At 38.8% G+C, this 16,265-nt stretch overlaps 1 protein-coding gene across 5 annotated transcripts in view; it reads left to right on the forward strand.

Annotated features, from left to right (window-relative positions):
- Positions 1-16,154, forward strand: part of LOC119084987 (latrophilin Cirl-like) — an 84,957-nt gene extending 68,803 nt beyond the window's left edge. For 2 of the 5 annotated variants that reach the window (XM_037195151.1, XM_037195152.1), the window contains exons 4-16: positions 551-740; positions 809-915; positions 982-2,079; positions 2,142-2,625; positions 2,696-2,936; positions 6,099-6,264; positions 6,774-7,003; positions 7,067-7,164; positions 9,065-9,109; positions 11,943-12,129; positions 12,204-12,569; positions 12,643-13,472; positions 13,588-16,154. In XM_037195151.1, coding sequence (XP_037051046.1) covers positions 551-740; positions 809-915; positions 982-2,079; positions 2,142-2,625; positions 2,696-2,936; positions 6,099-6,264; positions 6,774-7,003; positions 7,067-7,164; positions 9,065-9,109; positions 11,943-12,129; positions 12,204-12,569; positions 12,643-13,472; positions 13,588-13,780 — 4,235 coding nt within the window. In that variant the 3' untranslated portion in view covers positions 13,781-16,154. The remainder of the gene's footprint in view (positions 1-550; positions 741-808; positions 916-981; positions 2,080-2,141; positions 2,626-2,695; positions 2,937-6,098; positions 6,265-6,773; positions 7,004-7,066; positions 7,165-9,064; positions 9,110-11,942; positions 12,130-12,203; positions 12,570-12,642; positions 13,473-13,587) is intronic. The other 3 variants (XM_037195154.1, XM_037195156.1, XM_037195153.1) reach the window with 3 other exon arrangements.
- Positions 16,155-16,265: the final 111 nt, after the last annotated feature.

Raw genomic sequence — 16,265 nt, forward strand, 5'->3', positions numbered from 1 at the left:
CGGTGCGTATACTCTACCTGTAGGTCTTTTCAAGGCCGACAATCGTACAACATTACAACCATTTAAAATAATTTTTTCTTGAGTTATTGCCGAAAAACTGTTTTCGGTACCCTCTGGCATGTCTTCACTTTTGAGCGCTTTTCACAGAAAACAAATTTTTTTTAAGAAAAAGTGAAAGACACGTGTTTCCTAGAATTGAAAGACGAATCCAACGAGCTTTCTCTCATTAAAATCGGAGACCGCTTGTTTCCCAATCACCTGAAGATTTGGCGATATCACTCTTAAAGTTGATGGATTTTCCGGGACAATTTTTGGTGGAACCCTACTACCGACTTCATTCCGAGTCCTACAAAAGAAATTTTTCAAAAGATATTTCCGAAATATTCCACTTTGAAGGGCCAGTGATTTTATCTGATTTTAGAGTAAATAACTATCGATACATGTGGGACAGCGACACGATTTTATCTCCAAACCATCGAGTCTCAACCAGCTATTAGACCTTCCCCATTGTCGATTACTCCATTTAAATTTCATTTTCTTATCCTTCCAGCTCCAAAATATGAAACGGCTTATGCCTGTGAGGGTAAGACTTTAACCATTGAATGTGAGCCTGGAAATTTGATCAACCTGATCCGAGCAAATTACGGACGATTTTCAATAACTATCTGCAATGACCATGGCAATGTTGACTGGAGCGTTAATTGCATGTCAGCGAAAAGTTTACGGGTGTTGCATTCAAAGTGAGTCCAAAACGTGGCCAGTTTTTCAGTTCAAACCTTTTTAAAATGTTTTCCATCAACCTTTTCAGATGTGCCCATAAGCAAAATTGCAGTGTGCTGGCAAGTACGAACATGTTCGGTGATCCTTGTCCAGGAACGCATAAATATCTTGAAGCTCATTACCAGTGTGTTTCAGGTAAGCGAAACTATAAAGTCTGCCATTAAGTCATGTCGTCACAGACAATTCATGTATCATTCACAGCTGCACAAACATCCGCCACAACGACACGTCCGAGCCCACCATGGCTAATAACATCTCAACCTAGTGTTTGGAGTACGTCAACGATTCGGGGTCCCACAACGACACGCACAAATTTACAAGAATTCCCATCACACAATGCGTCGCTACCATCGGTCACCAAATCATCGATGGACAAAAATCTCCAACTACCGTCGATTACCACGACAAACATCAAAAATAACGACGTTGCCAAACTGAAATCGAACAGCGTGTCAACAACTACAACCACAACCACAACAGTTCCGTCCGTTACAGCCAGTTCGAATCACAGCCATGGATCTAATGCTAAAAATGAAACACTTTTGGTCCCGCCAATAGCGGTTACGAATCCAGATGATGGCGCTGACGATAGTACCGAAGTCACCGACATAGCCAGAACAAATAGTGACGTTTATTCGACGCAAGCATCGGTGCTGTTGAACAATAATTACGACAATTACTTCTGTGGACCGAGAACGTCGCGGAATCTCTTTTGGAATGTGACTAGAGTTGGCGAAGTGAACGTACAACCATGTCCTGGAGGTGCTACCGGAATTGCGAAATGGAGATGTGTGTATGCTCAGCCGCAAGTGCATTATCCGGTGGAAGGTGAAAACAGTAAAATTCAAGCCGTTTGGCAACCACTCACGCCAGACTTGACTCATTGCCGGAGTCTGTGGCTGAATAGTTTGGAAGTTCGAGTGAATCAACGCGATTCGTCGTTGATTTCCATCGCAAATGAATTGTCGCAGGTAACCAGCAGCAAAACGTTGTACGGCGGTGATATGCTCGTTACCACAAAGATCATCCAAATTATGTCGGAGAAGATGACCTACAACATAGAAACGTTTCCCGACCAGCGGCAGCGCGAAGCTATCGTTCTGGAACTGTTGAGCGGTGTCGTTAAGACCGGCAGCAATTTGTTGGATGCGACACAACATTTATCTTGGCTGGATCTGAGTTTCGAGGATCAGATGCGTGTGGCCACGTCTCTGTTGACAGGACTGGAGGACAACGCCTTTTTGTTGGCTGACACAATAATAAGGGAGAGGAATATCGTACAAAAGGTCAAAAATATATGTAAGTCGAACATCATGCGGTGCAGTTGGTTCCTGGTTCTCATTTTCGTTTTCTCTTTGCAGTCCTTTCCGTTCGTGTACTGGAAACCAGAAACATGATGGGAAATGAGATTTTCCCGGATGTAAGCGACGAACAGTGGCAGGTGAGCGACGATACAATTGAATTGCCACGGGCAGCACTTATTGAGAACAGTGAGGGCGGTTTGGTTCGTATTGTGTTTGTCGCATTTGATCGTTTGGAATCCATTCTGAAACCGACTGATAATTGGACAGAAACGAAGCACACCATCAATGCCGGTAAGATGGATTTTACAGCTTCCGTCTCAGACAACGAATTCATTTTCTTCTCTCTATCCCCAGACCCACTGTCAGTAAATAATTCGACGCAACCGGTGAGAAAACGGATGCTGAATAGTAAGGTTATCTCAGCGAGTTTGGGTAAAGGCCGGCACATTCAACTATCTCAACCGATTCGCCTGGTTTTGAAGCACATCAAGTCGGAAAATGTGTCCAATCCAACGTGTGTCTTTTGGAACTACATTGACCAGTGAGTTCATTTGCTCACCGCATCCAAACAGGCGGAGTGCAATAATGTTTCCTTTTCGTTCACCTTTCAGTGCATGGTCAGAAGATGGCTGTAACGTGGAATCGACAAATCGGTCGCACACAATTTGCTCGTGCAACCATTTGACGAATTTCGCCATTCTTATGGATCTCGTCGACGACACCAGTCAATCGCTTCTGGCCATTTTCGACGACAATCTCCGAATAATGGTCTATGTCAGCATTGCCATTTGCATCATATTCATTGTGATTGCATTCCTAACATTGAGACTGTTCAACGGTGTTTTCCTAAAGGTAAGAAATCGATCCCGATCGTCTCATGTACAGACAGCCACATTGTCAGCGCTACCGAATAACAATTGCGTCAGTTCGGATAGCATTAATTATACCCAACATCATCATCACCACCACCACCATCATCACCATCCGCAGCTACCACCACCGCCGCATCGACAGATTCAAGTGTTAAATAATTATACGGTTCGGATGGGCGGCACACGATTGGATGATCGGGATGTTAGGAATTTTGCCGTATAGACGACGGCTCTTAAAGCCGGCAGCGAAGTAAAAGACGAACTATGAACAATTGATGTAACCGATTTAATGATTATCATATCGCGATACGCTTGCCCGTTACGAAAAGGTTTAAAATGGAAAATGGAATTGAGATTAGTGCAATGACTGACGACGCAGACAGAAAAGCGTACCACTGTGTAATGTTTTGTTGTGATATTATGTTTTAGAATTTTAGTATTTAGATTAGTGGACGATGTTGATGCGGTACCCAATCCATGGACGATTCGTTTGTTTTGTTAATGTTTCAATGTCATACTACTACAGGGATGAACATTGCACCAGTCTTTGTGATACTCTGTAGATCAGCTAAATATTCGAAATTTTTTGGCAGTAAAAATGTTCCGCCCAAGACACCTTTGAGTGGTCGAACGGTTATTCAAATTGGAAAAATTAAACGCGCATATCATACGCCACATATCAATCTACGTATGCAAGTACAGTAGATGAACGGATTGTATCGATTCCACTACGTGAATCCCGACTCGTGTTTGCAGTTACAGAGAGTTTGCACTGACCGACTTCGGTAAATTTTCGGGAAATATCACCTGAAGGTCAGAGCATATGAATCAACGCACTGCTGCAATTGTCATCAGCTTAGTAATATCTTTCATTAGAGTCATTATCGTGAGATATTCTATCGCATTGGCGATGAGGTTTATTGGCGAAATTTGTTCCAGTTCGATATAATGTCTCCACGACAATGACTCCATCGAAATATATTACTAAGCCGATGACAATTGAATCAGCAATAGTGCGTTGATTTATATTATCTGACGCGCAGTGTGATATTTATACCGAAAATCTGCCGAAGTCGGTGAATTCAATCTCTATTTGTAATGTTCTCACAAGCTATTTTTAACCGATCCCGATCATTGTTCAAAACAAAAAACTAGTCTAAGCTATGCCATCTAAATAAATGCAGCGACACCCAGAGATTCGACCTGTGTATGTTTCAAATGTCTGATATTTATCGTAGAAATGTGGCGCTTTCTACAATTTTATTGGAATTGTCTGCAGTTGCTTACATCGTCGTCACCTGTGACGGAAGGAAATGAAGTAGATGCAAGCACGGTCTATAGTCCGCAGGTCCTTGTGTCGGAAAAAAAGCTCCGTGCGCCTAAAGTTATTTTTCTTTTTGTTTGCCACGAAAAGTTGTGGAACAAAAAAAAATCCGGAAAATGGAAAAATTGTTTTCCCAGACGGAAAATCTATTCATATGAAAACCTTCAAAGTCTCGAATATCTCCAAAATCACAATATCTGTTCGAAAAATTTGTGACTCATGAACGATATTTCGTGGAAGAACTTTTTCTTTTGAGGAGTCGGAATAGAGTCGGTATTAGGGTTCCCCCAAAAATTGTCCTGGAAAATTCATCAACTTTAAAGTAATTTTCTCTTGCCATTTCCAATACATTTTTCAAAAAAGACACCACTTTTCGAAAGCTACATTCAAGCACTTCGCACTTCTGATTTCCTGAGTCTCAGATTAGGAGCCTCAGATATGAGCTGGGTCCAACAAATATTTTTTAAGTTTTTTTTTCTAGATCAATAAAAGGCTCGCAGCTAAAATTTGGTATACTAGTTCCGGTGCTTCTTACGCAGATGTTTTGTCACTACTTCCCCTCTCCTTGAAAGGATTATGGAAAGTTCCACATTTGGGATGTTATTGAAGATAAGAATTTACTTTTACGAAAGCTTTTCTTTGGGAAGTAAGCATTTTACCGGTCCCGTTCCTCGATAAATTTTTTTTTGTGACTGTTCATGGAGTAACTCATCCAAAATAATGTCCAATCCTGACGTTCCTACTACTTTGCTGTTCTAGACGCTAGAAATTTCTTACATTTTTGGCCATTTTTTCGGCTAACATTTGGACTTTGATCAGGTTTGAAGTCACTAGAGGTCAGTTCTTAAAAATAAGTGACAGTTTCACGGCACACTGTCTTTTCTATCCAAGAACTATCGAACTGCAGATAATTCAGACGAATTTTCTGGTTCCCTCCTGGATTTTTCGTATGAACTGACCTGCTGCTACCTTAACCATCGACAGAATTCAGGAAGGAATTAGAAAAATCGTCTGAGTTTTTATGACGCCCTGGATGTAAGCAACTAACTATTCCGATAATAATGAAAACAGCACCGCATCCCACATGTCTTTCTCGTTGAGTCTTTCAAAGAAACTCTGCCCGAATTACTGCCAGAAATTTTATCGAAATTAGCCAGGAGCAATAACGTATCGATCATAAGTATTCTTAAATTAGAATTATTTAGCGTAAGAGAACAAAAAAAAAATATCAAAAATGTTTCCCTCCTTCACCCTAGTGCTAGTTCGTACATTTATAGCTATTTAATCAGGACAATCATTGCAAATAAAAGAAAAATTAATTAATTTGAATGGAAAAGAGAAACTTGAAACGAAATTATGTCTTGTCGTAGACCTAATTTAAGTGGAATCAGTTTAAGAGAGACTAAGCTGACAGAAGACGAAAACAATTTTTTGTAAATATTTTTTTAACAAAATATTTGGAATAAATCGGTGTTGATTAAAAACGGAAAACCGAAAATTTTGCAAAATATTTGAATTTCTTCAATTTGTACATTCGATGGACCATTGGTCAATCAGTCCGAGTGTCAATATCTCGAATCATTAAAATCACAAAAAACATTTGCATTTGAATCTCGAAAATTCCAAGTATTTTTAGCAGAAATATTTTTGATATTTTTTTTCGTTGAAATAAAATTGAAAAAAGATGAGACTCAAAAGTGCCGAACATATAAAATGCCCCAAACGAAACCAGTCCAAAATTTCTTTTTCCAAATTTTAAAAACCGAAACCAAAAAATTTCTTTTAATTTTTGTTTTTCTTTTTTCTTTTCGTTTCTAGTCAAATCGAACGACAATTTATAAAAATTTGTACATATGTTTGTTGGTCATTGAAGCGTTATTTCTATTTGGAATTGAACAGAACGAAACAAATATTTTTTGTGGTTTTACGACGGCGTTTTTACATTGCGCCTTTCTGTGCACAATTGCGTGGGTGTTCTTTGAAGGTAAGAGGTCACCAAATGCAACTGGGGTCAAGGGGATGACAGTTACGGTTATACGAGCAGTTACTTTCTCGCAACCAAGTAAGATCGGGTAAGATGCCGGAAAATGATTGTTTTGTGTACGAGGAACGAAATGGGATTGTTTGCAGCACTAGTGACTAAAAAACCATTTAAGACCGAGTTGCATACAACGTTAGTGGCAACGACAGTTTCACTTTTCGTCAGAGAGTTGAGAAAGCTTTCTAATTTATCAACGCGCAGCTTACACATAGTGTTGAAATGAGTTTGACTGCAGCTGAGTAATTAAAATCGTCACTCGAAAAGAATACTTTTCGTGACCCGAATTATACAGAAAATCGTCGGAGGCATCTTCTTAACAGATAAAATACGTAACCGAAACAGCTCGTATACACCCCTTGATGACCAATTCGTTTTTTTTTCGTTTTCAATCAAATTCAATTAACCGAACAATTTTTTAATGAAATCCGCAATTCCTCCCCAAAAAATGAAAGGTTACCAGTTGTATGTAACCCTGACGACTGAGGAAATTTTGCTGGAAGTTGAAAAGTCATCCAAAATCATTTGGTATTACATGTTCACGTACGGCTCATCGTTTACAATCGTGGCCATTTCATTAGCCATTGATCCGAGTGCTTACACCCAGGCCGACTATTGTGTGTGGATGGAGGCGAATTATTTATTTTATTTTACGTTTGTTGCACCAGTTTTTATTTATATTACGGTAAGTTGTGATGAACAGCAATCACGGCTTGAAAACAGCTAAACAAAATGTTCTTCTTTACAGGGAACGGTTGTGTATTCCGGCCTGTCGATGTACATTATGCTGAAGAAGTATAAAACTTCATTGAAGAACAAGGAACACACACGTTTAGCGAATGCAAGGTACGTTATTATCACGTCATTAAATTAGCGAATTAGTTGTTGAGTTCAACGTGGCCAAGGAGAGAAATGGTGACACTGTGTGTGGTGCGCCAGAAATTTTCCTTTATCGAAATTCACGTTCGATTCTCCAATTCTTTCTTAACTGAGTTTACACAGAACTTCTGTTCTTTCGATCGACGTAGACTTTGGTGCGCGCTAACTATGGCACTAGTCTTCATTCGATCAAATTTCGTTATTTCGATACAAGATTTCATGCGACACAGGCAAAAGCAAAATTGTTTCTTAGAAAGGCCATGCCAGCCCTAAATTATGGACTCAAAAGTTCGAAGAACGTGTACTCACAGGTGGCGGGACATTTCCACACCGTCAATATCGTCAGGAACGATATTATCGTTTTTTTGACGATACTATCGTCCAAAAATACGATATTATCGCCCATAAAATTTTCATCCAGGACGATAATATCGTCTAAATTGAAAAATTGTAAAATATTGTCTGGACGATAGTATCGTTTTCTTGTCGATATTATCGTTCGAAAAACGATATTATCGTTTTCTGGACGATATTACCGTTCTAGAAAATCTAATGGATATTTTCGTTTTCTGTACGATAATATCGTCCAAAACGATAATATCGTCTGGGCGATATTATCGTTTTCTTAAACGATAATATCGTCCAGGACGATATTATCGTCTAGAATTTTAATTTTAAATAAATTAAAAACGATATTATCGTCCCAAAAATTATCGCCCAGGACGATAATATCGTCCAAAATAACGATAAATTTGTTCAGAAAAAGAAAATAACGATAATATCGTCCAGCGGATATTTTCATCCGGGACGATATTATCGTCAAAAAAACGATATTATCGTTTTTTGAACGATAATATCGTTTTTTAGACGATAGTATCATCAAAAAAAACGATAGTATCGTCCAAAAAAAACGATATTATCGTTTAAAAACGATACTATCGTTTTTTTAAACGATAATATCGTCAAGAAAACGATAATATCGTCAAGAAAACTATAATATCGTCAAGAAAACGATAATATAGTCAAGAAAACGATAATATCGTCAAGAAAACGATAATATCGTCCTGAAAATATTTTAAAATTTAAAATCTAAAAAACGATAATATCGTTCCTGACGATATTGACCGTGTAGTTATGTCGCCTCATCGTACTCACACGGTCTTAAATATGTTGTCTTTTGGGGGACATATAAAAGACGTACGCGAATCAGTGTTGCCAGACAGAGATGTAACTCGAAAAGTATGATCTACCTCTATGCAAACATCCATGGGCTTGGGGGGAGATTAGCCGACAATTTGCTTTACGGCTCCATAACGAAATTGGAACGTTCGGCATTGTTAATTCCGAAGAGATAGAGAAACCCAGATGGATGACGCGATTTACGTAAAACAATGGTGGCATATCAAATTTGTAATCTGAGGACATATTTGTAGATTTCCTAGTCATGAGATCAGACAACTAGACTCTGGCTACTCCATTTTTACGTTGACCGCTAAACTAGTTAGTTAGACTTCATCTGAATGTTAAAGTCGATTTTTTTTAGCGTAGAAACATATTACATACCAACGTCTCAACGCCTAGCAAAGTAGAACATGAATTATATGGAAAAATAATTATTTTTTTTCTCTGATTTCTTTGCATGCCATCTACTACTTCTACGTTCTACTAAAACTCTGCTGTGCTATTTATCTAATTTTGTATTTTTGACCAAACCATAAACAATCACATTATTAACGTTGCATACAATCGTGACCAATATGATACTCACATCATCACATAACTTATGAACACGAATGCTAACCAAAACATACACGAAAAATTCATTTTTTTTGTTTCAACACACACATTTTGTGCAAACTAACTTTAGTGGCCGGAAAGAGAATTGCATTCAGCAAAAAATAAGTATTCACCAGTAAGACAATTGATCACTTAAACGTTTTGTTGTTGTTTTTCATTGCAGTTTTCGTCTTCTTTTTTTCCGTTGTTAAGACACGCTTGGTTGTTGTTTTTTTCGTTTGGTTGTTTTCGATCTTACACCGATAATTTTACAGCCCTGATGTGTTTGACAGTATTGGGATTGGATGTCTGATATAGTAGCACATTACGGCCAAAGAGGGATCCTTTTGAAAAACAGCCTACCGAAATCGGACGCATTTTCCAGTGGACTTTTTTATATGTGCCTAGAAAGGTATTCGACCCTAAAAGCCAAAACCACTTTCAAAAATATTCTTCAAAACTTGTGTGGCTGGTCGGAGATGACCTAAAACCGAAAACTTGCACTTTTCTTACAAAAATTTCTCCAGTTACGCGAGCAGTACAGGGTCGTGTGGGGTGTCATTAGAAAGGTAATCACATGTACTATTGAGCCGAATAAGAACTTATTGGGCTTAAAATTCACCGACACTGAAATATGTGCTGTTGAAGTTTTCAACCGAAGACTTACACTGTTCTTACTGAAATTTCTCGAGGTACACGAAACGTACATGGTCGTGTGGGGTGTCATTAGAAAGGTAATTTTATGTACTTTTGGATAGTAAGGACTTATGTGGTTTGGATGCATCTACGATGAAATAGAAGTTGAAGTGTTTAGGTGTACATATTTCATCATAGTTGCATCCAAACCACATAAGTCCCTATTTGGCCCAAAAGTACCTTTCTAATGACACCCCACACGACCATGTACATTTTGTGTACTTCGAGAAATTTCTGTTTGAACAGTGCAAGTTTTAAGTCTTTTCGGTTGAAAACTTCAACTGCACATCTTTCAGTGTCAATGAACTTTAAACCAAATAGGTCCATATTCGGCTCAATAGTACATATGATTACCTTTCTAATGACACCCCACACGGCCCTATACGGCTCGCGTAACTGGAGAAATTTTTGTAAGAAAAGTGCAAGTTTTCGGTTTTGGATCACCTTTCACCAGCCGCACAAACTTCGAAGAATTCTTTTGAAAGTGGTTTTGGCTTTTAGGGTCGAAGTCCTTTCTAGGCACATATAAAAAAGTCCACTGGAAAATGCGTCCGATTTCGGTAGGCTGTTTTTCAAAAGAATCCCTCACCAGAATTTCCTACCACCTGAATGAAAGTGATGGCTTATATAGCAACGCACTCACGGGTGCGTTGCTTAAAGAGATTTTATTCAATAAAAATGAGTTGGTAGGGAATGCTGGTTTAATCCTTGACCCCTTTGAAGAGGAAAGATGGTTTTGTCGAGAGACAATTGTCGGACGTACATGGGATCTAATAACTCAAAGCTGATCTGGGGAAAGTTCTATAATTTTTTGTCATTTTCAATTAAAACTTCCTGAGGTATATTTCAATCATAGATCTAAAGTTAAGATCAAAGTTACAGGACGAAGGGAAAAATTGAATTCTCCTCCGTTGATCTGTCTTCTTCAAAGAAGAATTTCATAATATTAGGGTACGTTTTCAAAACGGCCACTAACTCTAAATTCAACGAGCTACCGTTTGCTTTACCGTTGCATTTACAGTTTGCGGCTGTTTTGCTAGCGTTCCCAAATATTCGTTTGCTTCGTAAGTTAAAATTATATGAGACTCTATGACGCGATACCACATTATTTAAGGCATTCTGTAAGGTACCATGTACTTTAAACGGTAACTAGGTTGCAGCAGCTCCATTAATCCTTTCCTCACTTACTAGAGAACGTCAGATTTTTCGCCGCTAAAAATAATTAAATTTTGACGGATTTTGGTCAAACTTAATGCCAGTGTGTATCGCAAGATATCAGGGCTCCGGTAAAGTAATTAGTTTTTCAATCGGATCAATATCTGCCGAGTGATGAGTCTTTGAAAACACGAGGTGGTCGGCATGTTAAAAAAAACTTTTTTCCAAAAAAACTTATTACTTTACCGGAGGCCTAACATCATGCGAACTGGCATTATGTCTGGTCAAAATCCGTCGAGTCAAAATTCTTTTTTTTAGATGACAGTACACCATTCATACATTTTACGTTTAGCGTTTGTGTTACCGTCTTTACATTTACTGACGAAAAATCTGACGTTCTCTATTTACTTTGAACATATCATGATAAAGAACGCATTTACGGTCGCTAAATGGACCTCGAATATTCCTAGGTTCTGATAGAACAGATTGAGAAACCTGTGAGTTTGGCTGCCAAGACATTATCCACCAAACTTTCTAGTGGACGACGCGAATTTCTTTTTACTAAAAACGTTCATATGGAAAATATCCACCGAACGTTCAAACTTGGATGCCAATTGATTTCGAAGGTGTCTCTTAACCTCGAGCTTAATCTGTTCTACCTTTGAATGTTGTAACGATATCACCGTCAATTTAACCAACAAACTCGATTTGTCATTTGATTCTCAGGTTGAATACCGATTTTTGCCTCGAAATATAAATGCTGCTGAGAAAATCGAACAATGTGGGATCTGCAGCGCTCTGGGCAAATCTTTAATGAGAGTTAAAGTTGAAAATTGCATTTCGAGAGGGTGTTGTTCGAGAAAATGTACTTTTCAACTTTTCCTTCAAGGTGAACCCTTTACAAAACCAAATGCGTTCCAACTTTCAGCGGAGGGAGGGGAGAACTTGACTATTTTCTCCCAGCAATTTTTTGTTTCATTTCAAGACTTTCCTTAGTAGACGTTTTTGCATGCTGTGATCGTTTGTAGTCAGTAGCCAAATTCTATTCCAAAATCACCGAACATTTTATTGTCCGATCGCCTACATTCCGTTCCAATTGTAACTCGTTTCTTCCGCAGGTTGTACCTTCGATGTTCATTTATATTCCTCGTCATTATTGTGTCGTGTTGGATATTCGGCTACATTTACATGGACCATGCAAAATTCGAGACTCCCAACGCTAACATATTCGGATATTTCTTTGTAATACTGAATGCATTGCAAGGTGTCTACATATTCGCCTTCCATTGCATGAACAACGAGAAGGTGAGTCGCTCGATCGATAGACAACTTGACAGAATGGTCGGTCTAATACGAGAAAATTTCCACACAAAAAATAGATTCGCCGAGAATATGGTAAATATATCAGCCAGCAGACCTGGTTGCCAAAATGCTTGCAATGTTCAAAGTCATCACCCATCACATCACACCAATCACCGAATATTCAGCATCAATTGGGCGGTAGTGCTGCTAATGCTGCAACGCCCATCGAACCGACAAATGTTTCGGACCATCATTCGGTGGGAACATTACAACGCCACCAGTATCATAGCGGCGGCATCGGTCGAATCAATTCCAGTAACATTATCGTGGAACGTGGCGGAACTAATACGATTGGTTCGAGAGCCGCTATTTTCGGTGGTCAAACATCGCCAACATCGTCGGCTGGTTCGACTCATCTCATTTATAATGCAGATCATCCTCAGGTTTGTTGACGGCGAAATGTTTCGATTGGCAAAGCCGTTGCGTAACACGAAACTTTCCACTTTTTTTTTGTAGGAGTGGAATGTGCAACATTCCAACAGCGCACTAGCCGCCCACATGCCATACCATCATCACCATCAATTGCCGATGCAAGCTCAACATCCAAATCATCAAACCGAACTAGTCAATAAAAATTTCAATTGTTTTGATGACAAAAGCAGCTACTACGACCGCAAAATGAAGAAACTCAAGTCACATTCGTCGAAATCGTCCGTAACGTCGTCGCCACGCCAACAATCCCAATTGCAACAGCAACAGCACGGCACCCATAAATCGGCCCAAATGAGCCATCATCCCCACCAAGAGGAGTATTTCTACTGGACGGAAAAGGCGAAACGACCGAAAAACAGCGGCGATCTGGGCAAATCGGATACCATGAACATTGTCTATCCGTCGTACAAAAAGAAGCTCATGCACTACACAACCTCATCGGGCCATCTGGTCGATGAAGCAGGAATTGACGATTACGAACGCGACGGAATTGATGCTCAACGGTACGGCGGTCGATACAATCAGCGCGGACAAATGGTAGATGATCGACCGCATATGGAAGGCTATTTGGTGGAGGAATTCAACAACGGACGACAACCGCATTTCAATAGTCGGCATAAAGGCTATCCCATGCCGGTGAGCCAGACGAAAATGGGCTACTACAATCAATATCAAGCGGCTGGTAGTAATTACAACGAGGAACCAGTCTACGAGGAGATCTTGAGTGCACGAAATGCGGATCCAGATGGTCGCGACACTGGAGGTGACGACGATGAGCTGATGGAGGAAAATATTTTTAGGACACGTGACATAAGCAATCAGAACGAGGATATCGTTTTAAGACAATCAACAGTGTGAGTATCCGGGATTCCGTTTGCCCTTCTTTTTCTCTCTTTCATTTCTCGCCCCTATCGCCCTTCTTATACACTATGATGACTGACTAAGCGGCACCTTTCGCCTTACTTTCAGACCACTAATAAAATCGAGCTACGACTTCAACAAACTGAACAGCAAGCCATCGATTGGGCCGGACAAAATAACACCAAAACTTCCAATGCCCCAACAGCAGCCACAACAACAACAACACGTTAGCCGTAATCTGTCGGCTATTTTAGACGAGAACAACACAGTTGTGTGCTATTTGGAACCGATGGCAAAGTAGTTGTAGATGGATTTTATTTGTTGCTGTGAAGCCGTAGCCTTTCTCCTCATTAAGTATTATAAAGAATTTGCAATTATCTCTGCAATTAAGACATTTTTAGATTAAAAACACAAAAACAAAACCTTCGTGAACAAACCATCCCTCTTAGATTCATACAATTTTCGGATAAACGATCCCGCTGTTTGTGCATTTATGATCGGCTTTTTGTAAGCGTATAAGATACAATTTAAAAAAAATGTTGTGCTCTCTATCCCTCCTCTGCTCCTCCATTCCAAAAGTAATTTAGCGAAGTCGAGCGATTATGGTCCAGTCACTTTGGTCATACAGATTCGAGATGTGAAAATCAACCAGTTCGTCAAAAGCTTGAAAAAGCTTTTAACGAAAAATCAGATTTTAGCCCAGGCCCTTTTGCTAGAAAAACTGGCTTCGTTCGCCAAAAATGTACTGAAAAGGTCGATTTTCGAAAAAGAAAATTTTGTAAAAATATTTCCCTTCCCAATCATGTCAGATAACTGAAAAACTCGTAAAACGTAAAACGGATTGACACAAGGGACCCGAACGAGTTCCAAGAAACTTAGAACAATTTCACTTTGCACCACTTTCTGTCGGTCGGTCATTCAGATGATAGTCATTGTCATTGACATAAGAAAAGTTAAAAACTTGAAAAATCCAATTTCCGTGTGAATTTTGTTCATCCGAGACGAAGCCGAGGTCAATAAATACACTCCCGAGAACGTGACTTTACACTTTTGTTAAGTTTTGCACAGGATTTTACGTGTTAAAGTTGAAAGTTCGTGAAATTCGAGGAAAAGAACGATTTTCTACCGGCAGAATGTAAAAACCTTTCACAACACAGGCGAGAAAATAGTCATTTTCTTCCCTCCGCCGAAACTTCGGATGTCTGTGTTGTGAAAAACGTTGCGTTTACTTTGAGAAAAAAAAAGTTGCGCTTTCTCGGGTAACTAATGTCCCTCGGTACGCTCTAGCCCCAAACAACACTCAAAAGTTGTAATTTCCAGCTGTTCCTTCCTCGTTGAACAAATAACTATTGATACTAACAAGCGGTAAGACTGGGGTCATCGAGAACGATTCGCCAGAAATTCTGCAAGGATTTCGATTCCCGGTTCCGCGCTTGGCAGAGCCTAACGAGTTAAATCTCAAAGTTTTTCTCTTTCTCTCGTGAAATTTGGCGCAGAAAAAAAAATTGCGAAAATTGGCTCCGATTCCACCATGTGTCGTAAATTGAATCTCATAGAATAATGATCTACAATCCCGGGTACGAAACGTTGAAGAGATCAGCCAGTCGTGTGCATTTTAATGATCCGAGGCGTGTATGCGATCGAATTGATTGAAAGTACATTTTACTTTTTCTCTCGTTTTTGACGTTATTGTCGATAACAGATGAGTACAAAGCAGTCATTCTTGGAGATGTATGTGAGGTTGGTCGAATGACTATTTAGTACATTATCGGAGTACCCCCGAGTGCTGGACCATTTAAAATACTCGAGACAATTGTTTTAACCAAAAGCAAATATGACAAACAAATACTGAGAAAAAATCCTTTATTTTTACAAAAATACAAAAGAATAAGAAGGCAATTTGAATGAAAAGAATAAAAGAAAAAGAAATTTTAAGCGAAAATACAAACAGGATATGATAAGAACAAGAAAACGTGATATAAATTTTAATTAATAAATAAATTAAGTAAAATTATAAAATTCTAATTAAACATCTCACTCCACATCACTCACACTACCATTTTATACACGAAAATGTTGATATTAAAACGGAAAACGTTTCGTTTTTGTTTCTTAATTCCAATAATCATATCAATGTTGACTCCTCACAACAATATTTGTTCCCGAGACTATAATCCTAGATGTCGAACGTTGGACGATTTAACAGGAAGAGAAAAAGCAAACTCTTTCCGGAAATGGCATCGGTGCTCAATTTTACAACAAAAAACGTGGACGAAACCATTTTCACATTTTAATAGAATTGATCGCCCCGCGAGAAATAGATTTAAAAACAAATGTTTCGAATAACTGAAACGTACATAATACTGCCCTCCCTTCCACAATTACACATTTTCCTCCGGACACCCCACAAGTGCAATAAACTCGAACAAACTTTTTTTTTTGTAAATGTAATAGAATTGATATGTCGTTCCGACACTGGGTGTAGTACTAAACAAAAAAAAAACAAGAAAATTTGAAATAAAAAATAAATTTAAAAAAAAATTGGAATAAAATGGAAAACCGTCGTATAAACAAAGCATAGTCGAGAGTAAAGAAATACTCACACCATTTGTTATTAAGAAAACCAATTAAGTGTTAAATTTAAAGAAAATAATTAAAGAAAAAAGAAGAAAACAAACTTAGTGTATGAGTGAGTGTAGTTCTTTTTGTATGAATTTTTTTATGTCTTATTTCCGTGTAAATAAATGAAAATGTAAATAAATGATATTGACAGAACGATCGCCATT

The sequence above is a fragment of the Bradysia coprophila genome, unplaced genomic scaffold, assembly GCF_014529535.1.
Source record: "Bradysia coprophila strain Holo2 unplaced genomic scaffold, BU_Bcop_v1 contig_94, whole genome shotgun sequence".
NCBI lineage: Eukaryota > Metazoa > Arthropoda > Insecta > Diptera > Sciaridae > Bradysia > Bradysia coprophila.